General features: G+C 39.9%; 1 protein-coding gene across 3 annotated transcripts in view; it reads right to left on the bottom strand.

The window, feature by feature from the left end:
• The window catches only part of BBOX1 (gamma-butyrobetaine hydroxylase 1), a 40866-nt gene extending 18022 nt beyond the window's left edge, over positions 1 to 22844 (bottom strand). For 2 of the 3 annotated variants that reach the window (XM_058161175.1, XM_058161155.1), the window contains exons 1-5: positions 22470 to 22844; positions 20923 to 21029; positions 15300 to 15760; positions 14425 to 14539; positions 584 to 782 (exon numbers count right to left, since the gene is read on the bottom strand). In XM_058161175.1, coding sequence (XP_058017158.1) covers positions 584 to 782; positions 14425 to 14539; positions 15300 to 15692 — 707 coding nt within the window. In that variant the 5' untranslated portion in view covers positions 15693 to 15760; positions 20923 to 21029; positions 22470 to 22844. The remainder of the gene's footprint in view (positions 1 to 583; positions 783 to 14424; positions 14540 to 15299; positions 15761 to 20922; positions 21030 to 22469) is intronic. The other variant, XM_058161165.1, reaches the window with a different exon arrangement.
• Positions 22845 to 26137: the final 3293 nt, after the last annotated feature.

Raw genomic sequence — 26137 nt, forward strand, 5'->3', positions numbered from 1 at the left:
TATCTGTCTGGCTGTTGTAAGGTTAAATCATAGTTTGTGTTAAAACTTTCTACTATTGACCACACCCCATTCCTAAGAGGACCATAAGGGGCGTGCATAAGAGCACAAACGTGCCTACCGTTCCTGTCCTATTGTTTTTCTTTTTCTCCTTCATTCATATATATATATATATATATATATATATATATATATATATATATATATATATATATATATATATATATATATATATATATATATATATATATATATATATATATATATCTCCTTATTCCTCCTAATATTTACTCTTATATATGTTTATACACTATATAATCTTCTCTGTATGATACTTATATATATTGTTGTGACAAAATAAATAAATAAATAAAATAAATACCTGAATACTGAATATTGAAGCCGTCTCTGGACTGACTGAAATGCCTTTAACTCTACTAGGATCTTTCCTGGTACTAGTAATACCAAAAATATGAAGAAAATGGCAACATAATATTTATATACATTTATTCTTCCCCTACCCAAAAAGTTTATGTTTAAACATGGCAGACAAAGCCACATCATTTTTAAAAACGTAACAACTTACCCATAAAATGTGAGACGAAGAAATCCAATGCGCTGCCCGAGCTTCAGAATTTCTCCCTGTTTGATAGCAGCTCCTGTTAGAAGCACAATTCCCACCTTTTTAAGGGCAACCAACCATTTGTATGCACTTTCATCACTGTGCAATACCTCTTCAAAGTCCATAGTAGGGAGCTCAAGATCAGAACCCCAATACTGGCGCTCTGCATAAGAAATATATAAATCAATTATTAGGAATTTTTATTATAGAGAATTCCATTTTATTCTATATTGATCAGACTGCAACTTGGGTTTTGTGTTCAGTTTTAGGTATCATACTATAAATTCAGACAAACTGGTTCCGAGAAGATAGAGGGGGAAGAATCAGTGAGCTAGTCATATGAAGGGAGACTGAAGCAATTGTTAATATGTACACTTGACTACAGGAGAATGAGTGAAGGACTTCTAAATCCTAAAATGCTGGTTTGACATATGTCAATACGTTGACATATGCCAGAGATCATACACAAAATCTGGTTTTTATTTCAGGGCAATGTGCATTTGGCTCTTGAGGATGTTAATCTTTTGCCATGGTCAGATAACTCCTTGTTTTTTAGCTTGCTGGTGCTACCTTCTCCAGAAGGAAAATAGGACCTATTAGATTAATCTACCACAGACAATAAACCCTGCTGGCTTCCAGAAGAAGCTTGGATATTTTTTCCCTAAGCATATGATGAGCATTTTAGCTGAGTCTTTGATCATTCTCTGTAACGGGGGCCTTTGGCTGAATTGCTACCCTACGGCCTCTTATTGTTTGCTGATTCTGGAGATGTGCCTAGAACTCTTTTGGAGGAAGATGAAGAACAAATCAGAGCACAAATAGGATCCCATATGAGCAATCACACTGTAGTAATAAGAGCAGCAAAACATTATTTTGCTACTCTTATCATGTCTACAAATAGTCATCCAGATTCCCTTTTTAAAAATGATCCATACCCTGCTGGGAAGGAATGAATTACAGGACCATCTACTGAGTCACTGTGAAGAATAGTGCCAAATAAAGTTATGAGGATTCACTTGAAGCTGAACTATGACTTTGTGAGTCCTGATGAATGATTGAAGCAAGGTCTTATGTGAGTAGCTGAGATGAATTTGAGCCTGTAACTCCTGAGGTAAACAGGGTCCTTGGATTGGCTAATGTGACAAGTTTATTATTATATCCATGTCCCTCCTGATTGTTTAAGGCTGTCCAGAAGGTGACTCAAGAGGCTTTGCTGAAACAAAGTTGTATTGGATAATTTTCATCCCATTTCCAACTTTCCTTTTAGGGAAGCTTGAAAAGGTGATTAAGTTGTGATTAAAGAAGACCCTGGTAGAAACTGATTTATGTGAACCCCTTCGAGTCAGATTTCAGGCTTGGATATAGTACTGAGAAGCTCAAGTTGCTCTTGTTAATAACTACTTTGGATGGAGCCTGAACAGGAAGAGCGCAACAATCTGATGTTTTCAACATTGGACATGGTATCCTCCTGGTCTACCTACACAATTTAGGGATGGAGACAGGTCACAGTCTTTCTCTTACTATCTCTATGGTTGGGTTCAGTTGGTTTGATAGGAGGCAAGAAATCAAGTCCAAAGCCTCTAGTGCAGTGGTTCCCAACCTTTTCTTGTTTGAGGCACAACCTTTTCTTGTTTGAGGCACCCTTGGAAAGCCTTTCAAAAGTTCCCGGCACCCTTATAAGGAAATAGATATTTAAAATCTCCGTAGCTCAAAAGTTCCCGGCACCCTCAAAAGATCTCACGGCACCCCTTAGTGCCGCGGCACACTGGTTGGGAACCACTGCTCTAGTGTGTGGGATAATTCTCTCTTCTGTTTAACATTTACCATTGGGTGAGGACATTCATTGGTTTGTGATCATATATAATCAATATGTAGATGATACTTAAATGTACGTCTTGATTCTAGACTATTTGGGAAATGCTGGAGCTTGTTGGAGCAAACAGGTTCAAGTACATCCTTGACAAAAGCTAGTACTAATTGGGTGTTGGACCCTACAGAGATAGTAATTATTCATCTTTAATCCTGGACAGGGTTGCACTGCCCCCTTCAGAACTGGTGCATAATTTAGGGGTCTACATGGACTCATAGTTACTGCTCAAGGTGGCACTTTGGCTATGAAGGTTTTCAATTAAGTCCATCTTGTATGCCAATTATACCCCTACCTGGACTAGGCGGCCTTTCAGATCAGCACTCACATTTTATTATGGCAAATGTGCTCTAGTTGGGGTTACCCTTGAAAACTAAATGGAAGCTGCAACTAATATAGAATGCAGTGGCGTAGGTAATTAGGGGCATACCATGTCATGCTCATCTAACGCCTTTGCTCCATGAACTGCACTGGTTTTTAGTAGACTCTGGGTGCAATTCGAGTATTGCTTATTACCTGACAAGTTCTTCACTGCAGTTTCTGCTCATGATATAATCAGAAATAGTAGACATGCTCCCGTCTTTTCCAAGAAACAGTAATCTAATGGGACGTAAGAAATATGCTTTCTCTGTCGTAACACCTGCCCTCTTCGGTACCTTCCCCAATAAGTTTTATCTAGTGTGCACTCCGTGTTTAAAACAGCCTTAAAAATTTGGGTTCCTCCCAAGCCTTGGATTAGAGTGTTTGGCGGGTCCTGTGTATTTTTCCATTTGGAAAGGTTGTTTTTTTGCAGCATTTGGAAATAGTCATTATAGAATTGGACTGCTTTAAAAATGTAATGGAAGATTAATAAAATAAATACAGTAAGAATAGGAATTATTTAATAGCAGTCAATTACAAATAATAAAGACTATTAAGGCAGGCTGAAAGCAGCTGAGTAACATTACATGATTATTATGGAACAAGTCCCATTCTGTTATGAACAGACATAAAAGGATCTGGCATTACTGAACAAAATAGGTCTATATTAACTCTTTATGTAGAACTAGCTGATTTCAAAAGAGCAGCACTTCAACAGTGATAAATTATTCTAATGTGCGAAGAATCTAGTTCACATGAAATATACCATATGAATTGTGGTGGAACAGCCTCCCCACTAAAATTTAGAGGGCCCCTACATTTCTGGCCTCTCAGAAAGCCATGAAGGCCTGGTTCTTCACTCCGAGAGTAGGCCAGGATATGACTTGAGGCCAGCATATATGCAGCCAATGTGAGGTTGTTACGGTGCCTTGGATAGTGTGATGGGATTTAATTTGGGGGTGTTTATGCTTGTATTGTTTAGTTTTATATTAGTTTGGTTGTAGTTAGCTGCTCAGGATAGGTGGCCATATAATGCTTTTGAAATAAATAAATGACTCTTTTAAAAAAATGACTATGGTTCTATTTCCCAAATACCTAGAAAAGTTGCAAGGATCCTCATCAAGATGTACAAAGTTAAAAGAACTGAGTTCCAAAAAGAGAATCTCTCACAATGGAGTTGTAGCCTTTTGCAACCTCTCATGAAATGACCCAGCTGGGAGAATTCTATCTGCCAAAAGGAAAAGCTTTTCTCATTGCTAAAAATACAGAAAAGGGCAAAATTTCAAAAGTAACATTTGGGAAATCTCTCAGGAAAGCAGTTGCTCTTTTAAACTGTGTGCATAATGTTGCAAATTGTAAATAATTACAAACTTTAAAACAAAATCTGAAAGACTCTCTGCATTTTACCAAACAATCTGAAGTATTCCCTAACTCAACTAATCATTGCAATTGAAGAAGGTGCCTTTTGTTCTTCATTACACAGGGAATATCAAATCATTCCGATCTCAAAAATTTCTTGGTTCAGGCATGAATGTTAGAAGTATTCTTTCAGGAACTTCTAGAAACACTCTTCACAGAATATCACATTGGGAAAGAGAGGGTTAAAAAAATGTCGGTCTGTTACTTACCTTCCTCAGGCTGTTGGATAAACCAGATTATTTATCTGATGGAATAGTTGTATGCTTTCCCAGGAACAATAAAATACCCAAGATTTACTTTTAGCAATGGCTGTGATAGTACTTTACTATTGAAAAAGTAACTACTGCTGGATCATGAAAGACAAGAAACTACTGCAGCTATCTATAATAAAACGGCAGTTGCATAAAACATGTCAAGATTCAAAGCCAGGAGAAACATATGCTACATCTGTGTGCTCGTGCAGTATGTGTACACACAGATCTTTAAAAAGGTGACGTGAGTTCCTTGGAATTTTTCTCTTTTCCATTTTAGAAAGTACTCTGTAATAATGGACAGCCAAGGGATTTAGCTAGGTACTCTTTGCCAGTTCCTTTTATTGCTAAGCTGTCAGTTAGATTTTGACACGAGAACATCTTTTGTGGAAATTCTTCGGGGGAGAGACGGATGCCAAAACAGACATGGTGGGGGAAAGCATATTTGTGGTTCCCATGTTTACTTGGCTTTTGAAGAGTGAGACACTGTATATCGACCGAGTTTTACAGTTAAGACCATAAGTGGGTTAATTGAGATGAAAACTGTCTTTTTCCCTTTGTCGCTCCTTCAACCTCTTCCACTCTGTATCTAATGAGAGGGAAATGGGATACCTCAAATATTAGGAGGAGGATTTAGTTCCTTCTCCATTTTATGTGTGAAGTAGACAAACAGATAAATAAACTAGCACAACAATCATCAAAGTCAGTGGTGAAATTCAACCAGTTCTATCTGGCTTGGGAAAACCGGTAGCGCTGGTGGCGGGAGGCTCCGCCCACCTGCCCAGACATCATCACGTCCCGGTTTTGACCCTCTGTGCATGCGCAGAAGGTTCTGCACATGCGTGGAGGCGCGCATGCTCACATTTGTGAATCGGTAGCAAAGGTAAGTGAATTTCACTCCTGATCGAAGTGTTTAGTTTGGCCATAGTAAACCATATGCTAATGTTTCAGGAAAAAGAAGAGCCACTGAAATTAGTAATAGAAACCTGATTACAGTGGGCTGAAGGAGGAGGTAGAAAAAGAACTATGTATGAAGTGCATGTAATGAAATACAGCCATCTTCCCCAGCTCCTTGCCCTCTTATTTTAATTGTATTTTAACTTCCAAAATTCACAGTTAGCAAGATTGTTGTTTATTCTGGCTGAGAATTCTGCAGCAGTACTAATAGCACATCTGGAGAAAACATGGCGGGGAAAAGATGCAATAGAGTGTTAGAAAGCTTGACAGGTGGTATTTTTGCTCCAGGTATACCAATTCATAAATTAAAGAAAAATGTGGAAGTTTTTAATGAAAGCACCTAATTAAATTACAATTCAAAGTTCCAGCTAGATTCCCCTTTCTGTTCTGTGAGAGATTACAGGACAATGCAACATACAGTAGCAATGTACATGTTTTCATACAGGTCACTGGCATCAGTCATTTAAAGGTAGAGCTTTTACATTCTCTGCTAGGCTATATAAAAGCTAATCTGAATTGTGCTAATAGACACAGAGGAAAATTACTTTTTTAAAAATGCAAATAATATAAGTTTTAAAACCATAAGGTATTTTAACAGAAATTAATAGCTATTGTGGAGAAAAGGGAGAATTTCCAGCAATTATGGCTCAACTACAACAAGATGGGATCAAACATTTCCATTTATTATGACAAATGATTTACATACATTTCAATACTGCTGAAAACGAACAGTAGGGCATGAATCTGTCCCTCTTTTCAGATGCTCTTTTATTTCCTGTATCTGTTTCTCTTTCAGTTTCTAAAAAATGTTTTCCATATCTTTGTAGGTTTTAACCCTTAGAGAGTCCTTTATTGACATGGATTGAAAGCTTTTTATAAATATACCAAACACACTTCTATTTTTTAGGATTAAGTAGCTAATGTCAACTGGCCACAGGGATTATAAAGAGATAAAAGATTTGTTTTGCCATTTCTTATACTTGGTCTAAATTTTCCTGTTGTACACAAATTACAGATATTTGACAATTCTGTCATTTTGGCATCCATGTCAATCTTTCTAGGTTGGAAAATATATTTCTAATCTTGAAAATGAGAGAGCAGCATTCTTTATTCTATTGTTTGCTGTATTCTATGTTTGCTCTACCTTCATAGCTTTTCTATACAGGTAGTGCCTTGTTTACTGACAACAATTAGAACTGGCAACTCTGCCCTTAAGCTAAATGGCTGCTAAGTCAAACTGTGACTGTGCTTATGATCTACAAAACTGTGACGGTCATAAATGCAAGACTGGTTGCAAAGTGACTTAGTCATCTCCATCGTAACTGCAAACAGTTGCTAAGCGAGGCAGTCACTAAACAAGGAGTACCTGAATCGGAAAGGCTGTGGCTTGCAACTTCAAATTGAGCTGTTCAGAGTAGTCTGTATACCATTTGACAAACTAAAGGCCATTCTCCAGCAGGAATTTATCTCAATATTGTAATATCCATCCAATAATTCTGTTCTGTTGTGGAACAGAAGGAGAAAGATACCTGAACTACTTCTAAAATAGATGACTATCTCACTTATTTGCTGAATAAGTATGAATGCAACAAAACAATTTGGTGAATCTAGCCTACAACATTAGCTTTCTCATCAACTTGCAATCCAACTGCCTTCTCCCCAGTCTTGATCCCTTATTCTACCTTCATCGTGGTTTAACTGTAAAGATTGTGACAACAATAATCAGTCCTATTAAATAAATATATTTGCCCAATTACTAAAGATTTTTTTTCCTGGGAAAATGTGACAAATATTATCAAAAAGCTAATAAAGGAGGACTTTTTTAAAAATACACACAAAGACTCTTTTGTTTTGTTTTTTACTTTCATACAAGGGCCGGTTTAGCTCACGCTGGTAAAGCCTGTTATTAAGGCTTATTAAGAACACAGTAGCCTGCAATTACTGCAGGTTCGAGCCCGGCCCAAGGTTGACTCAGCCTCCCATCCTTTATAAGGTAGGTAAAATGAGGACCCAGATTGTTGGGGGGGCAATAAGTTGACTTTGTAAAAATATACAAATAGAATGAGACTATTGCCTTATACACTGTAAGCCGCCCTGAGTCTTCGGAGAAGGGCGGGGTATAAATGTAAACAAAAAAAAATAAAATACATAGCAACTACCTACAATAGCCCGAAACTGCATCATCTCTACATATTGAAGTACATAATACCCTGTTTGGGAGAGGGGGAAAAAAAGGGAGAAACCGATGGTCTCTGGATATACTCCACACCTAACAGAATGCTCTCTGACTCTCATGATTGCAAATTAGAAGCAACATATGATTCTCTGGATGTGGCAATGGATAGTGATGATGTCATACTTCGACACTAACTACTTTGACACTTTGGCTAACTAAGAATACAGTGTAGGATGTTGGTCTTCGGCTCTTCCTTAATCCTTTTCAGAGTTGCTTAATTTAATGATACCCTGGACAGTATAATGGCCTCTTTCCCAGACTAGGCAGACTATGATTCTTACATAAAATTATTTAATAGCTTTAATAATTTATATTTTCATTATGTAAACTTTTGGACTTCTGAGTTAAGAGTTTGTTGTGCCAATCCATTGTGATGTTTATTACACTGCAATATATCATTGTGATGTTTATTACACTGCAATGTACCAATGAAAATTAGTTCAAATTAGATTATTTATCTGGAAATGCATAACTTATTTTTCAGTTTACAAAGTTTCTCAAAGCAAAGAATAGGAATAAAAAGACATGATTTAAAATTTCAATAATAAAGCGTTAGAATTGCTACAGTATTTCTTTTCTAACAGCAGAGAAGAATATTAATAATATTATTATTATTAATAATAATAATAACAACAGCAGCAGCAGCAGCAACACCAACACCAACAACAGAGTTGGAAGGGACCTTGGAGGCCTTTTAGTCCAGCCCCCTGCCCAGGCAGGAAACCCTACACCATCTCAGACAGATGGTTATCCAACATTTTCTTAAAAATTTCCAGTGTTCGAGCATTCACAAGTTCTGCAGGCAAGTCATTCCACTTATTAATTGTTCTAACTGTCAGGAAATTTCTCCTTAGTTCTAAGTTGCTTCTTTCCTTGATCAGTTTCCACCCATTGCTTCTTGTTCTACCCTCAGGTGCTTTGGAGAACAGCCCGACTCCCTCTTCTTTGTGGCAACCCTTGAGATATTGGAACACTGCTATCATGTTTCCCCTAGTCCTTCTTTTTATTAAACTAGACATACCTGAATCCATACTAGAATCACACCTGAAAGATAGCTCAAATAAACATCCATTAAACTTTAAATAAAAATATTTTAGCAACATATTTAAATGGGTCAAGTTCCTCAACTGCTAAATCTCAATTCTTAATAAATTCCATAGATCCAACCCAAACCTGAAATTGTTCTGTTAATTGTTTCTGATCATTTGATCATTGGTATTGGAGTTACCAGAGTTGGTATATGGAACACACAACTGATTTAAAATGTTCATAGAAACACAGAAAGCTATGTTATCAGCAGTTAGATCATTGGGCAAGATAATTCATTATTTTTCAAATGAGTAACAGCAAATATCCAGAATATTAGGTATGTTTTTCAAACTATATATGGAGATGCTATGGGATTCATTTGAAAATAGGAAAACCCTCGAAAGACCTATATTTCAATAGTTAACACCTAAAATTAATCACAGAAAAATAATTATGGTAACCAATGAGAAACATATTAGCAAACAGTTGGTAGTGTGTGCTAACTCTGTTGTAATTACTCCCTTTCCAGTATCTCTGCTTTCTGAGGGGGAGAAGGCACAGGACAAGCTGTACTAACTGATTGTAGTGGCAAACAAGTGACAGAGAGAGGGGGGTGGGAGGGAGGAGAGAGAGAGAGAAAGAAAGAGGGAGAGAACGAAAGAGCTTGTGCAGATCTTAAATATGCACCTTGGTCTCAAAGTTATTTTTTCATTACCATCATCACTTCAAACAATCACTGCACAAAGCAGCCAGTAAGCAAGGATTTGCCGGTGTGGCTCAGGCTGTAAGATAGTCTGTTATTAAAACACAGCTGCCTGCAATTACTGCAGGTTCTAGTCCCACCAGGCCCAAGGTTGACTCAGCCTTCCATCCTTTATAAGGTAGGTAAAATGAGGACCCAGATTGTTGGGGGGGGGGCAATAAGTTGACTTTGTATATAAATATACAAATAGAATGAGACTATTGCCTTACACAATGTAAGCCGCCCTGAGTCTTCGGAGAAGGGCGGGATATAAATGTAAACAAAAACAAAAAAAAAAAAAATACCTGTACATATCTAAAAGTTGTTAATGTTATCGTTAACGTTACGAATTAAGCTGTCTGATTAGCTCTGACTCAAGACAAAGATAGAGCATTTACAAGGTTATATACATTAATTTTGCTTCTTGATGTTAGATAGATATATAGAGAAAAGTGTATCAGTCTTCAGAAAAGATTAATGCACTTGTATACTTGTCTATTTAATGTAGGAAAGAAAGCAGAGGAATTCATGGGTAAATGCCAGGGTTGAAATGCTACCAGTTCGGACTGGTTCGCGAGAACCAGTAGTAAAAAAATATTACCAGTTTGGGCGAACCGGTATAAAAAAAATTTGTGACAATCAGCTGTGCAACGATCAGCTGTGCCGCGCGATTTATATTCGCTAGAAAGCAGAAAATCCTGCTTTCTAGCGAATCTAAATCGCATGGCACAGCTGTTCCCCCCCTCACTGTTCTACTTACCTTTGCAAACTCAGAAAAAGGCTTCTTAATCCTTTTTCAGTGCTGTGCGATAATGCCTGCATTGCACATGCGTGTGAAGCACGCATTTTGCGTGCACCACACATGCGAGCGTGAAGCAAACCGATAGCGGTGAACTAGTAGCAGACTTCAGAGTATTTCACCCCTGGTACGTACATGACGGGGAAGCTCCCAGGCTGAATTTCTGACACTGGGACTCATATATCCTACTCATATATAAGGGGGGGAGATATAAATAAAGCCACCATGTAGAATTGGCTTGATATCTGCATTGAGCAATAAACTTGAAATCAGGGTAAACTCAGAAGATGGAAAACATATCGAACACTTATATTGCTTAAGGTTTATTACTGTGATTGCATTATTATTGTTTCCCATAGTGACTGCCTTGTTTTGTTGGAATCACATCTTCACTAGGCTTTTCTTTCAGCATGCACATGGTTTCCACTTCTGAACCACACTTAATATAATTTCCACTTTGCTGCTGAAAGCATATTTGCTAAGAAATGTTTAAAAGGCAGACAGCGCTGCACGGAAAAATGGATTTATCTGTCAAACAATTTGGAGGCAACTTTAGTAGCTTAGATTTCAGAAGGAAGTCCAATAGAACTCGTTCATGACTTTTAAACTATTTTTGTCATTACTAATTAAAATAGATGTACCATAGGGGGAACAAACTTTTTAGGAAAGTGGCTATTATGATTTAAAATGAGAGACGGAGGGAGGCAGAGAGACTTCAACTTCCAACAATTCATTTAGTGACTGTTCAGTTACAGTGGCACTGAAAAATGTGACTTATTGTCGTGTCCCACTCCTCCGCTGACGACCGGGTCAGGGAAATCCGAATCAGGCATGCCTCTGCAGCTCTGCCAAAGTCCTAGCAAAGTTCTCAAGGCAGGCAGGAGACCAGAAAGTGATTTCAGCAAGATAAGGTAGACTTTGCCTGACTCAGAGAATGCCAGAAAGCAGATCCTTTATATAGGCCATGGGGTGTGGCTCCATGACTCAGCACTTATCCAGGCCTGCCCCTCCCTTCCTTCTGTTGACGCTGTTTATCAATTCTCCTGAAGCGAGGGTCACTCCAGTCTGCAGCTGTTGGTAATTGACCTTCCTCAGGCTCACATGCTGTGGGGGAGGGGGAGGGGTCTAGTTGCTCCGTTTGCCTGGGCATGGAGCCAGGGCTGGGGGCTGGAGGCGCTTCTTCTTCCTCAGCCTGTCTGGGCATGGAGCCAGGGCTGGGGCCGGGAGGCATGCTAGGACATTCCTCAGCGTTCGGAAGCAGATAAGAAGGCCCCGGCTGCGGGGAAAATGGACAAGGCACAACACTTATGACCATTTTTCAGAGTTACTACCTTTGCCGCATCCCCATGATCATGTGATCAAAATTTGGACACATGACAACTGGTTCTTATTTATGACCTTTGTTGTGTTCCAGGGTCATGTGATCACCATTTGCGACTTTGTACAAGCAAAGTCAATAGGGAAGCCAGATTCACGTAACCACCAGATTACTAACTTAACAACTGCAGCAATTCACTTAACAATTGTGCCAAGGAAAGTCGTTAAATGGGGCAAAACTCACTTCACAAATGTCTCACTTAACGACAGCAATGTTGGGCTCAATTGTGGTCGTAAGTCAAGGACTACCTGTATATTGGTTTGTAAACTGTATTATCTAAATTGGTGTATAGCACTTAGTTGCTTGATTTCATATTGTGTGATATAAAATTAAAGCAAGTGAAAATATGTGTTCCTTTCATGTTTCTGTTACTCAGTGAAAATAAATGTGGTGGGATAGAAGGGAAAGACCCATTGCTCCCTAGTGATCGAGAGAGGGTAACTCTCTTCATCATGTGATGAACTAAATAATTCAAGCCTCTGTTAGACAAAAAAAAAAATCTAAGGAAAATTCCATAAATCAATTCACAGTAAGAAGCCATTTCGTTTCCTGGAATTTGGTGTAAAAACATTATGTTAATGGCCAGGTTAACAGAGACCATTTATATTATTCAATTAAGGCATTTATGATTTTTTTTACTGCTCTCAAGGGATGAGCTGGGCTTATGCATTGCAAAAACCTCTAGCTAAGGAACAAAATAGCTCCTGTATTTCATATTCTCTTTCATTTCTCTCCCCCTCTTCTTTTGCATGCTCAGCAAAAGAAGAATGCAGAACTATCCTCAAGTAACAACATACCTGTTTATTAACTGGAGGGTAATGCTTTATAACTGTACATATTTATATAGAGATGTATGCCCATAATATATGTATACATATCTCTGCAACACATCTTTCTAAGAAAGAATCTATATAAACAAAGGTTATACCCCTATACCTTGAACTCAAGTAGTATAGAGATTTTACCAGCAATTTAAATTATATCCGAGAACAAATAGTTCGGAAAGCAGTTATTCGTGGGGTGATTTTATTGATTTTGTTGCAACTGAGGTGGTATATGATGGGATGTATTATTGGGAGAAATAGCTGATTCCATTGAAAATACCCCCAAACGGTTTGCTTTCTATTCATTAGCCACATCCGCAGGAGAACACAGAAAAAGTCTATGTGTACAGTGAAACTGAATTTCAGATCTGTGCTGCAAACCCATACAGTTAACTCCTAGCTGCAAACAGAGTATTTTTCTCATTTCTGCTAAAATATACCCAGCCCAGAAATGGTCACCAATTAAATGTAGTAGTAAGTGATAGAATGGGTCTATCTAGCTCAGCTAGCAAAATTATGTACAGGTTCAAAGGTTTTTGGCTGCAAAAATGGATGCTAGAAGATTTGTCAACAGCTTCCAAACCAGTCCAGGTATTGGTAGCTTTTAATATTTCATTCATTATGCAATATTGTTGGTAGTATTGAGCTACTACTTTGCCGAACATCATTAATATGTGATGAAAATAAAATATGTAAAAATAATAAACATCTGTAACCTAGATTGCTTTGCCTGCCCTACTTATTTCTATATCATTATAGCTATTCATCTGATGCAATGAATGTCAGCTCATGAAAGCTTATGCCTTTTAGTCAAGCTTTAATTAAATCTAATTTAAATGCTAGTTGGAAAAGGTGCTGCCAGATTCCTTCTGAGTTTTAGTCGATCAGGGATTCTTCCTCTTCCTGATGTTTTCAAGCTGCTTTGTACAGTAGAAAAACTCACTTGGTTCTTAAAATGCAAGTCTTACTGCCAGTTTTAACAAAAAGCAATATAAATACGTACAGAAAATTAATAATGGCATACTGGCATACCAAAGGTTTTGCACTATTTAATACAGAACTTTCAAATTCAAATAATCATGAGTGCCATTATTATCATTAGCCCAATGGCTGCAACTCTAAAGCCTTTTCATATACTGATGCAAAAGTTTGTAGTGTATCAAAAACAAATATGCATTTAATTAAAAGAATACCACAAATCAGAGCTATTTGACAAATAGAGCACTGCACTTTGACCATTTAGATAGCAGTATTTTTCATTGATCATAAAATCAAAATTGGTTTTTAATTACAGTTTATAGGTAATATATTTATGATTTTAAGATTCTATCTAAGATGATATAATCTAGGAATTCTATTCCATTAAGAACTGCCAAAATACTGTTTTCATTCTCTTTTTTCTTCCTGAGTGGAAAGATATTTTGTTCTTTTTGCCTGCTTCTCATTTTCTTTCCTTTCCTGGCCCAGCAGAATCCTTCTTTCCTTTGCATAACAGCAAAATCTTGCTTACTTGATGTCTTTCTGATCCTCATCTAGCAGAGAAACCCCTACAGTGTGGCAGTGAGATCCAGTCCTCCTCAGTTGTCTCCTCCTTCTTCACTTCTGGCCCATCTTCCCTAACTAAGCCTCATTTCACACTGTCTCCTTACGCTGCCTCAGAAGGCCTGCCATAGTAAAGGATTCTCATAGGCAGCACTGCCAGGCCTGATAGACTTTGAGGTGCCAACTACGCAGACCAGTGGACACAACCCTGCTAAGTTAAGCCTGGGAGAATGATACACATCATGACCTGGACAGTGCATCTATGTAGTGTTTGGTATCAGGGCCTTCCTAGATAGGAACCCCAGTGCCTTCTATGTAGGTCATATAAAATGACTTGTGGCCTATAGATCATGTTTGAGACTCTTGCTTTAATACTTTAGCACAACAACATAAATTCTTACCTGATAAAAACAATTCTTCTTGTGCTTTTGCTCTAGCTTGGTCAGAAAAGCATCTTTTTTTCAACCATTCAGCCTCAAATTCACTGGTGTGGTCATCTGGCCATACAATATTTACCTTGTTCCATAAAATAGAAACAAACATTGAAAGGCATGCATTTGAATTGTCTATAGCACAGTCTGAATAGCACTTTGGTCAAAATTGTTTCATGGAATTCGGTTGGCCTTGCAAAGAATGTGAAGCTAAGTGAATTCCACACAAGTGAACATCTTGTACCTTTGCAAAGAACAAAATGTAACAGACACCACAGCAAGTTGCAAGATGAGAGATAACTGGCTTGGTAAAAACACGTTTTAAAAGATTTTGGAACAGCAGTAGACTGCAGAAAATATTGGCCAGCAGAATGATGTGGTTGCAGAAAAGCAGATTTTAGGCAGTGGTGGGATTCAAAAATTTTTACTACCGGTTCTGTGGGCATGGCTTGGTGGGCGTGGCAGGGGAAGGATACTGTAAAATCTCCGTTCCCACCCCACTCCAGGGGAAGGTTACTGCAAAATCCCCATTTCCTCCCAATCAGCTGGGACTTGGGAGGCAGAGAACAGATGGGGGCGGGGCCAGTCAGAGGTGATAATTACAGGTTCTCCGAACTACTCAAAATTTCCACTACCGGTTCTCCAGTACTGGTCAGAACCTGCTGAATACCACCTCTGATTTTAGGGTGCAGCAACAGAAAACTAATATCTAAATCAGGGGAAGTGTTGTCTCTTTGGCCAAAACAGCTTGAGACACATGATTTTGTTTTATGGATTTATTACCTGGTTTTATTTTGTTGTATTCATTTTTATTACAACTGCGCATATACATAAAATTCTTTTACCTTTTTCTGTTCTGTCAAAATGACATCCTTCACCTTGATATTGATATCTAGATTTTCGACAAGCAGTTTGCGTGCTTTAGCAGAGTGCAGGAAACAGTCTGGGCACTGGCAATTGTCTCGTAGCCACACTGAAGGGTAAAGGCTCTCACTGCCATCTTCCCAATGAACACAGATAAACTGTTTTTTCTCTAGCGTTTCCACTTTCCGGATAGTTGTGCCGATATTGAAGGTCTGAACTGCCTGCGCTATCCTTGCTGAACGGAGCCAAGGTTTACTGCTCAATGAAAAATACTTTTGATACCTCGGCTTGCCCTTTGGTGTTTGCAGCAAAATTCGAGAGCAGTTTTCATAAAGTTTTGTCCTTAACAAGTTTTTAGCAAGTAACTTCCACATTTTACTTTCACTTGCTTGGTCTTCCCTTCATCAATGCCTTCTCCTATGAAAATTGTCTTCCATCAGTTCTGTAAGAAAAAAACATCGTTTGAATGGTTGGGGGGGGGGAGAAAGATTGTATTTGAAGGAGTGTTTCTTTCTGCTTTTAGTGATTTCCCACCCCACATTACCCACCCCCATCTAATAAAGTCACACTGACTTTATTTCTGAAAGTTAATAATTCCTATTAAAATAAGGAATTATTTTTGAATACTGAGTATGAAAGTACTTGCCCCTAAATAACAATTTTAGATATTTTCATTAATTTAATGAAAGAGAGGAATTGAATGACCTATGGATAAAACAGTGGAATATAAATTCAAATGATAAAAACACTGGAAGCTAGGCATCAAGCACTTGTAACAAAATTAAATACATCTGGTAAAGCTATCTGGTAAATACATCTGGTAAAGCTGAGCACCAAAGAATTGAGGCCTTTGAACTTTGGTGCTGGAGAAAACTCCTGCGAGTCCCTTGGGCTGCAAGGCGAACAAACAAGTCAGTCCTAGAGGAGATCAACCCTGACTGCTCTTTAGAAGGCCAGATCCTGAAGATGAAACTGAAATACTTTGGCCACCTAATGAGAAAGAAGGACTCACTGGAGAAGAGCCTAATGCTGGGAAAGATTGAGGGCAAAAGAAGAAGAGTACGATAGACAATGAGATGGCTGGATGGAGTCACTGAAGCAGTAGGTGTGAGCTTAAATGGACTCCAGAGGATGGTAGAGATAGGAAGGCCTGGAGGAACGTTGTCCATGGGGTCACGATGGGTCGGACACGACTTTGCAACTAACAACAACAAAAAGCTAGCTAAGGTAATAAAAATTATGAGAGATACATAAGCACTATGAAGCAGCTTTAGTATATAAGTCTAAGTGTTATTGCTATTGCTTATTGACTTCATAATTGCATAACTTAGCAAATCTGTTGATTTCATGTATCTGGGATTTCATGTATCTGGGATTTCATGTATCTGTTGATTTCATGTATCTGGGATGGACGGCTGTCCTTTGATGAACATCTGGCGGCCGTCTCCAGGAGGGCCTTTTACCAAGTTCGCTTGGTCCGCCAGTTGCGTCCCTTCCTTGACCGGGATGCCTTATGCACGGTCACTCACGCTCTGGTTACATCTAGGTTGGATTACTGCAATGCTCTCTACATGGGGCTGCCCTTGAGGTGCACCCGGAGGCTACAGTTAGTCCAGAATGCGGCTGCGCGAGTGGTAACGGGAGCCGCTCGTGGCTCCCACGTAACACCACTACTCCGTAGCCTGCACTGGCTTCCTGTGGTTTTCCGGGTGCGCTTCAAGATTTTGGTTACCACCTTTAAAGCGCTCCATGGCTTAGGACCCGGGTACTTACGAGACCGCCTGCTGTTACCTTATGCCTCCCACCGACCCGTACGCTCTCACAGAGAGGGTCTCCTCAGGGTGCCGTCCGCCAAACAGTGTCGGCTGGCGGCCCCCAGGAGCAGGGCCTTCTCTGTGGGGGCACCGACGCTCTGGAACGAACTTCCCCCTGACTTACGTCAAGTGCCTGATCTTCGGACCTTCCGTCGTGAGCTCAAAACACACTTATTTATTCAAGCGGGACTGGCATAATAGTGTCAAATTTTAATTTGGGGTTTTATTAATATTTTTAAAATTTTAAAACTAAATTTTAACCAGGTTTTATTATTTATATGTCTATTTTAAATATTTGGCCTATTTAATAAGTTTTTTAGATTAATGTTTTACTTTGTATATTTATGTGTTTTTTATATGGCTGTACACCGCCCTGAGTCCCTAGGGAGATGGGCGGTATAAAAGTATGAATAAATAAATAAAATAAATAAATAAATAAATAAATTTAAAGTCTGTTATATCTCTGGAACAAGGTAAAACCTACTTTGAATCAAGTTCAATTCCGGATGCTTTCACAAGTTTTCTTTGTGATGTTAGTTACTTAGTTAGTTAGTTAGTTAGTTAGTTAGCTATTTATTTATTTATTTATTTATTTATTTATTTATTTATTTATTTATTTATTTATTTATATTTATACCGCCCTTCTCCGAAGACTCAGGGCGGTGTACAGCAAATAAAACAACAAAAATCCAAAACAAATTAAAATACTATAACAAGTTTAAGAATCTAATTCGACCGCTGTATACTTAAAATATTAGCTAAAATTTTTCAAAAGCTAAAACCCTGTTAAAAACCCGCTAAAACCCCCCATATTAAAATCAATCAGGCCAGCCCCGCTTGGTGAAAAAAGAAAGTCTTGAGCTCGCGTTTAAAGGTCCGGAGATCAGGGAGGAGACAGAGTCCCACCGGCATAGAGCCGGGCCACCCACAGAGAATGCTCTTCCCCTGGGGGCCGCCAGCCGATATTGGCTAGCCGACGGCACCCTAAGAAGGCCCTCCCTGTGAAAGCGCACTGGACGTACCGGACAATGGGAGGTAACTGGCGGCAGCAGACGGTCCCGTAAATATGCCATGGAGCGCTTTGAAGGTGATAACCAACACCTTGAAGCGCACCCAGAAGACCACCGGCAACCAGTGCAGCCTGCGCAGGAGAGATGTTACATGGGAGCTACGGGGAGCTCCCTCAATCCCCCGCGCGGCCACACGTTAAAGAAATGAATAAAGTATTTTAAATAACATAGATGCATATTGGGGTAGGGGAAGAAAATATAGCTTTGCAAGTTTCTTGCAAAACAGATCAATGAAATTATCTTTGTATATAAGGCAGAAGATGTATTTAACAGTTCAGGATCATTGTCTAAATCATGAACAACTTTCTTACCAACAACTTATGGTCTTATACGTGCTTATGGCCTTTGTAGTTTTCTCTCTCTACCAACCCCCGCTTAATATTATTGATCCTGCTCAATTTTACACACCTTGCATTCTCCCTTCAGGACTTTGGTTATCCATATTAGTTTCAAACTAATCAAAATACTGCTTTCATTCCCCCTAAATCATACCGCTTTTATATGTCACTCCATTCAACAGAATTACTTATTGTGCTTCATTTGTGCAGCCTGAACATTCCAGGGTTTCAGATTGAATGATCAGACAGAATTACAGAAACATCTGGTAAAAAGAAAGGAGGAGGCTTATGCCTATATATTAACAACAACTGGTGTCAAGATTTAAAAGTAATTTACAAATTCTGTGACAACAATTTAGAGACTTTAATTATCAACTGCAAACCATATTATTCGCCTCGTGAATTTTCCTCATTTCTTCTAATTGCTGTTTATGTCCCACCACAAGCCGGTGTAAACAAGGCATTATGAACTCTAGCTGACCAAATCATGGAGGCTGAAGCCAAACACCCTGATTCACTGGCCATTATTTGGGGAGATCTAAACAAGGCAAACTAAAGGAAAGAGCTACCAAAATACTGGAGCTGCTGATTCAGTTCTACAGAGGAATTACTGAGTCTGTCATTTGTCTGGTTCTGTTCTGCAACCCAACAAGAAAGACACAGACTTCAGAGGATAATTAGAATGCAGAAAAAATAATTGCTACCAACCTGCTTTCCATTGAGGACCTGTATACTGCACGAATCAAGAAGAGGGCTGTGAAAATATTTACAGACCCCTCGCATCCTGGACATAAACTGTTTCAACTCCTCCTCAAAACGACGCTATAGAGCACTGCACACCAGAACAACTAGACACAAGAACAGTTTTTCCCCGAAGGCCATCACTCTGCTAAACAAATAATTCCCTCAACACTGTCAAACTATTTACTAAATCTGCACTACTATTAATCTTCTCATCGTTCCCATCACCATCTCTTTCCACTTATGACTGTAACTTTTTTGCTGGTAATCCGTATGATTTATATTGATATATTGACCATCATTTGTGTTGTAAATGTTGTACCTTGATGAAGGTATCTTTTCTTTTATGTACACTGAAAGCATATGCATCAAGACAAATTCCTTGTGTGTCCAATCACACTTGGCCAATAAATTATTCTATTCTATTCTATTCTATTCTATTCTATTCTATTCTATTCTATTCTATTCTATTCTATTCTATTTCAGTGAAATAGCTTATTGCTACTATCTCCTAGGCTTCTCTATTTATTTCAGCTTAAGGGGTTCATGGATCCCTTTAAATGTTTCCCTAATCTGAACAATGTAAACTAATATAGAAGTTATGCTTAATTGTGTTGATGATACACTACAGAAACATGTATTTGAAGAGTGGAAATCAAATCACCAAGCATACATCCTGTAGTGTCACATACAGTGTTGCAGAGAAGAGAGGTAAATGAACAGAAACTTAAAAGTTAAGAAACAATTTCTCTTGATAGCAGCTAGCTGGTATGTGGGTAGTTCTGTAATATGTAGCCAGTAGGTAAATGAGGAAATATTCCATGTTGTTTTCCCCCTGAGCTGCCTCCTTTATTCACACACGCCTGGTTCCTCTGTTCCTGTCCCCCAACTATTTTAGAGCTGTAGAAGTATCAAAGTTCTGAGATATGGTTTTGAAGTTTTGTGATCAAACTCCTTAAAAAAGCAGGATATAAAACTGGATGACTAAAATGGTAAAATACAATTTCATTGGCCCCAGTTTCATTAATGCTGTGTTCTCTGTCACTCAAGCACCAACGGATACCAACTGCAATTGCTGAGGATAGCAGCTTGAAATATAGATTCTTTCTCCCAAAGCAAGTTCATATCTTAAACATAGAATTCAATACTCAAAAATCTGCTGATTAAACTAAGCTGAACTTTTCTATAAGAAAATTTGGTTTGGACAGCTTTTTGAAGTTTGATAAAACAATCCCAGCAAGATTTCTTTATCTGCAAGGAAACCTTTTTAGACTACTAGTCTAGTTCATTATGATTTTTCTGAATAAAACTAAATATTAATTGGGTTTCTTCTTAAATAAAGATTAATGATAGGCTAAACGTCTTATTCAAAAGGAATAAACAGTGTTTAGGGCCATCAACTGAACATAAAACGTTATCTGTATTAGTAGCAATCAAAAATAAAATAATTGAATTATTCAGTTATTTGGATTGCCCTCATTTTTACTGGTCTCTGGGTAGTGATCCTTAATACAAACCAACAAAACCATTTGCAGACAGACTTAATTCACAATTTTATATTATATAGCCTGTAACTTATTCAGATCACTGACCTACTGAGGGATGAGTCATATTTGCTTTTCAGGGTTGCTGAGAACTTACCTTCTCTCAAATAAGTATTGACTACAGCCTGGAACCAACTTCCAGTCCTCTCTCTAGCAGCTTTCCCAAGCCAAGTGAGGCAGGCCGTCCAATCCACAGATGCAGAACTGAAATCACAGAGAACGCTATCTACTTTCTTGAGATTCACAGACTCAAAACTCCAGACTGGTCTAGTGATTAAGACAGGCTAGAAATCAGGAACCTAGCCCCGCCTTTGGGCCAGTCATGCTCTCAGCCCAATTCATCTCATAGGGTTGTTATTGTGGGGAGAATAGGAGAAGGAGTATTAGTAGGTTGGATACTTTGAGTTATTTAGAAAAGTAGTAAAGGGAGGAGAAAAATAACTAAGTAAGTAAATAAATAAATAAATAACATCCCCCCCAAAGGTGACAAAATGTGACCTATGTCATACCATCCATCCATCCAGTGGTGAAATCCATTTTTTTTTACTACCGGTTCTGAGGGCGTGGCTTGGTGGGCGTGGTGTGGCTTGGTGGGTGTGGCAGGGGAAGGATACTGCAAAATCTCCATTCCTTCCCCACTTCTGGGGGAAGGATATTGCAAAATCTCCATTCCTAACCCACTCCAGGGGAAGGATACTGCAAAATCCCCATTCCTTCCCCACTCCTGGGGGAAGGATATTGTAAAATCTCCATTCCCACCCAACTCTGGGGTCAGCCAGAGTAGTATTTGCTGGTTCACCGAACTGCTCAAAATTTCTGTTACCGGTTCTCCGAACTGCTCAAAATTTCTGTTACCGGTTCTCCAAACCTGTCAGAACCTGCTAGATTTCACCCCTGCATCCATCCATCCATAAATCTCTACTATCAATTTCGAAGTATTTATGGTCTATAATTTATTTTAAAGGTTCAGAGTGTTCAGTAGTCTATCATCATGTTAATTTCTTACAGAGTGTTAAATGAAATTTATGGTTTTAGTCATCTGCAACACGCCAAGGGAATTGATCAGAACTCACATGGCGTAAAAAGATTGTGTCTCATCTCCAGGTTTGTGATCCCTTTATATTAAAATATTGCATATCACATGAATATTACTGTGAGATACATACATTTTACAAAAATGGAAATAACTCTATGGCGATATACTTTTTTTAGGTTATGTCACACAGTTTTTTTTGACACAGAATTCAACTTTCAGGCATGTGCTTTCCTCCACTATTACTCTACTGTGAAAGCCAACAGGAGCAAAAATTAATCAACTGCCACCAGTGAGGAACTTCATGGTCCTGAATTTAACTGCAAAATTTGAAGGGGTATTCAAATTTTACTTACTTTTTTGATTTTGTGACTGCAGGCATTTCCTGCATTGATTGCATGGCTACATATTCACATGGGGGATCTCCCCATTTTTCCATGTGAGTGTTTGCTGATTGAAATAAAATCAATTGCATTCACACAATCGTTATGTAAATTTGTTTTAGGTAACTTTTGCTTTGGATGCATAGATAGTTAGCCTATTATGTCTCACGTATGACATACCTACTTAGACTAATCTAATAAACTAAACAGGTACTTGTGAAATCCTACCTTACATGGGCTTCTTTACACTCATCTATTTCCAGTCTCATACAGTGGGCAATACGTCTCCTGGCCAGGCCAAAAAAAGGGGTCACTCTCGGTTCCCGATTCCCCGACGGACCAACCGCAGCTACAGTAGGGAGACCATCAACTTGTTTCTGCAAGTTGTAAGAGCTGCGCGGTGCAGCTTCTTTACTTTCGAGACATTAGAAACGGGACAACCGGCAAAGGGCCGTGGCCAATTCCTGCTTTGACAGGGCAGAGAGAAATCGATGCCAGCGGACTCAGCCAACAAGGATTGGAAAGTAGGGCTAAGGCCGGCTCTCGGGCTCGGCCGCCCGTAAATCATATGTAGCAACTTTGAAGGTCGCTGAAGAAAGAAAGAATTGCGCGCACGCTCAACTCAGCCTTTGGAGGAGAGCGTAAATCTACGCACGCATTGCACCCTGGGAGATGCAGTAGGGTTGCTGGCCTTGGGCCACCGGTTATTTATAATATTGTATGCGGAGCGGAGGCTGAAAGATGTCCCCATCAATGTCAATGGAGCGAATGTTCCCCTGTCAGAACACCCTGGGGCAAGCGAGGGGCAAGGCTGCGCCCCCGGGGCTCCCGTGTTCAATTGATTATTTAAGGAGATTCCCGAGAGATTCCGACCCACTGGAGCGCGTTCGACCGCCGGCTCCTGTGCCTGCCAGCAATAAAGCCTTTTAATAGGAGTACTGTAACACTACCTTTTCCGCCTTGGAGGGCAGGTGGCATGAGGGCAAACGGATGGCTGCAGCTTGCTTGGGAAAACGGGGGAAGGAATGAAGGGAAAGGGGAGTGCTAGTTCTCTCCGGCTTCCTTATCGCTATCCGCGAAGGCTGGCTCTGCTGCACAGGGTCTCAAGGCAGCATTTGAAGCCGGTTCTGCTTTATAGTATTTGGGGTGGGAGCTGGGTGAGCAAGAGAGGAGATGAAGAGCAGCGGCTGTTTTCTCTGGCTTGCCTCTTTGCTTTTTAAGAAGTAGCCAGAAATGACAGCCTGCAGCAAAAAAAAGTATGTGGGGGAGGACCGACCGCTCTTGATCAGAAGTTCCCCCTACTACTTCCAAGGGGTAGCAGGAAAGATACGAAGCAGCACTTTCTCAGCCGCAGTTCTGTCGTTTCCAATGGGCTGCTTTTTATTTAAAAATAAACACAGTTGAAACTTTTTACCACACATTTAATATATCTATCATCTGGTAGGTTCTGAATCACTCTTCCCCAGACTGTTGTCTTGAAAAATGGATTGAATTTTAATTCTCTTAATTTTCATCATCCTCAACTACTACTGGAAGCAGTGTGAAGATTATAAGAGTGGTCCAGCTCATTTGGAAAGCACCAAGTTGAACAAAACTGTCAAGTTTTTCCAAGTATTGAAAATGATTATGTGACATCAAGTAGTTGTCAGTTCTTAGTCACCACAGATATACATTATGAGAATTAATTCAAATGTCCAGACTGTTGATTTTTGAAGATTAGATGTTCAAAGATTTCTTAATTAAACACTATAATTAAACTGTGCTTTAATTTGATATCATTAAAGCAGGCAATGATCTCTCTAGGTAAAATCTTGAGACTGGATTGAAAAAGCCGATATGATTCCATTTCATTTCCAAGTATAGTTCTGTTTGTAATATTTCTGCTGAACAGAAAGAGAAAAAAAGGCAATATCAGATTTCTTTCTTTAGCCTTTGGCACCAATTGCTTCACAGTTCAGAAAATGTGATTTGTGTTATCTAGTTTATTGTGGATGCAATTGAAAATAGGAATACTTAAGTTACTGTTAGTTGTATATTTGTTCCAAAGAATAGTAAAAATGGAACAAGCAGACATTATTTTTGACTGGAATTGTATAATATTCTGAAGGATTGTGGTAGGGGAAGAAGAATTCCATTAAGTAGCATGAAAGAGAGAATGGTGAGAATGAGGTGAATAAAGAAAATGTGATTGGGCCTTTTAGACGCCCAAGAATGAATTAGAAGGGTGACTGTTGAATACAGTATCTACTGTAATTAGAAAAAGATCTGTTTGTTTCAAATGTGTGGCTTAAGCATTGTTCATACAAGACAACAAAATGAATACAAGAAGTCCCCAGGTTAATAGAGAGTGGCGGTTGATATCCCCAGACTTTTGGTCATGGGGGATTTCAACTTGCCATCGGCCGGTTTGTCATCAACAGTGGTCCAGGAGTTCCAGGCTTCCATGTCGGCCTTGGACCTGATTCAAGTAACTGATGGCCTACACACATAGTGGGGTCCACACTGGACTTGATTTATATCTCTGGACAGTGGTTTAATGATCTGGTATTAGGAGATTTAGTGATGGTACCTGTGTCATGGTCAGATCATTTTCTCCTCCGCCTAGACTTCCAGACCGCCGCTCACCACCGCAGGGAGACAGAATCAATGCGTTGGTTCCGTCCCAGGCGCCTGATGGACCCCAAGAGGTTCCTGACAGAGCTTGGGCCGTTCCCTGAGTATCTTGCCCACGGCACGACCGAAGAACTAGTTGCGGCCTGGGAACAGGCTGCGGCTGGGGCTTTGGACCGTGTCGTGCCTTTGCGGCCTCTGACCCGGCACAGATCTCAATTGGCTCCTTGGTTCTCTGAGGAGCTGAGAGAGATGAAACGCCGGAGAAGACGCCTAGAGAGTACCTGGAGGTCCAGCTGTTCCGAGGCTGATCGGACACTAGTGAGGTCTTTTACTAAGACCTACCTAATGGCACTGAGGGAGGCGAAACGTTTTTACGTTTCCACCCTCATTGCGTCGGCAGATAACCGCCCGGCCGCCCTGTTTCGGGTGACCCGCTCGCTCCTACATCAGGGGGGGCGGGATGACCCCTTGCAGGGACGTGCCAAGGAGTTTAGTGGTTATCTATACGATAAAATCGCTCAGCTTCAGGATAGTCTGGACCAAAATTGCGATGATGCGGGTGAGATGACGGAGACGCGTCTTGTTGATGTTGTTTGGGATGAGTTTGATTCTGTGGCTCTTGAGGACGTGGACAGGTTACTGGGGAGGTTACATGCCACTACATGTTTACTGGACCCGTGTCCCTCCTGGCTGGTGCTGGCCACTCAAGAGGTGACACGAGGCTGGCTCCAGGGAATTATAAATGCTTCATTGTTGGAAGGGGTTTTCCCCGCCGCCTTGAAAGAGGCGGTGGTGAGACCCCTCCTCAAGAAGCCTTCCCTGGACCCAGCTATTTTGGGTAATTATCGTCCAGTCTCCAACCTTCGCTTTATGGCGAAGGTTGTAGAGAGTATGGTGGCATGGCAGCTTCCTCGGTACCTGGATGAAGCTGTCTATCTAGACCTGTTCCAGTCCGGCTTCCGGTCCGGATATAGCACGGAGACAGCTTTGGTCGCGTTGGTGGATGACCTCTGGAGGGCCAAGGATAGGGGTTGTTCCTCTGCCCTGGTCCTGTTAGATCTTTCAGCGGCTTTTGATACCATCGACCATGGTATCCTGCTGCACCGGTTGGAGAGTTTGGGAGTGGGAGGCACCGTTTATCGGTGGTTCTCCTCCTATCTCTCTGACCGGTCGCAGACAGTGTTGACAGGAGGGCAGAGATCGACCGCGAGGCGCCTTACTTGTGGGGTGCCTCGGGTCGATTCTCTCGCCTCTCCTGTTCAACATCTATATGAAGCCGTTGG

Source organism: Ahaetulla prasina, chromosome 1 (assembly GCF_028640845.1).
Source record: "Ahaetulla prasina isolate Xishuangbanna chromosome 1, ASM2864084v1, whole genome shotgun sequence".
NCBI lineage: Eukaryota > Metazoa > Chordata > Lepidosauria > Squamata > Colubridae > Ahaetulla > Ahaetulla prasina.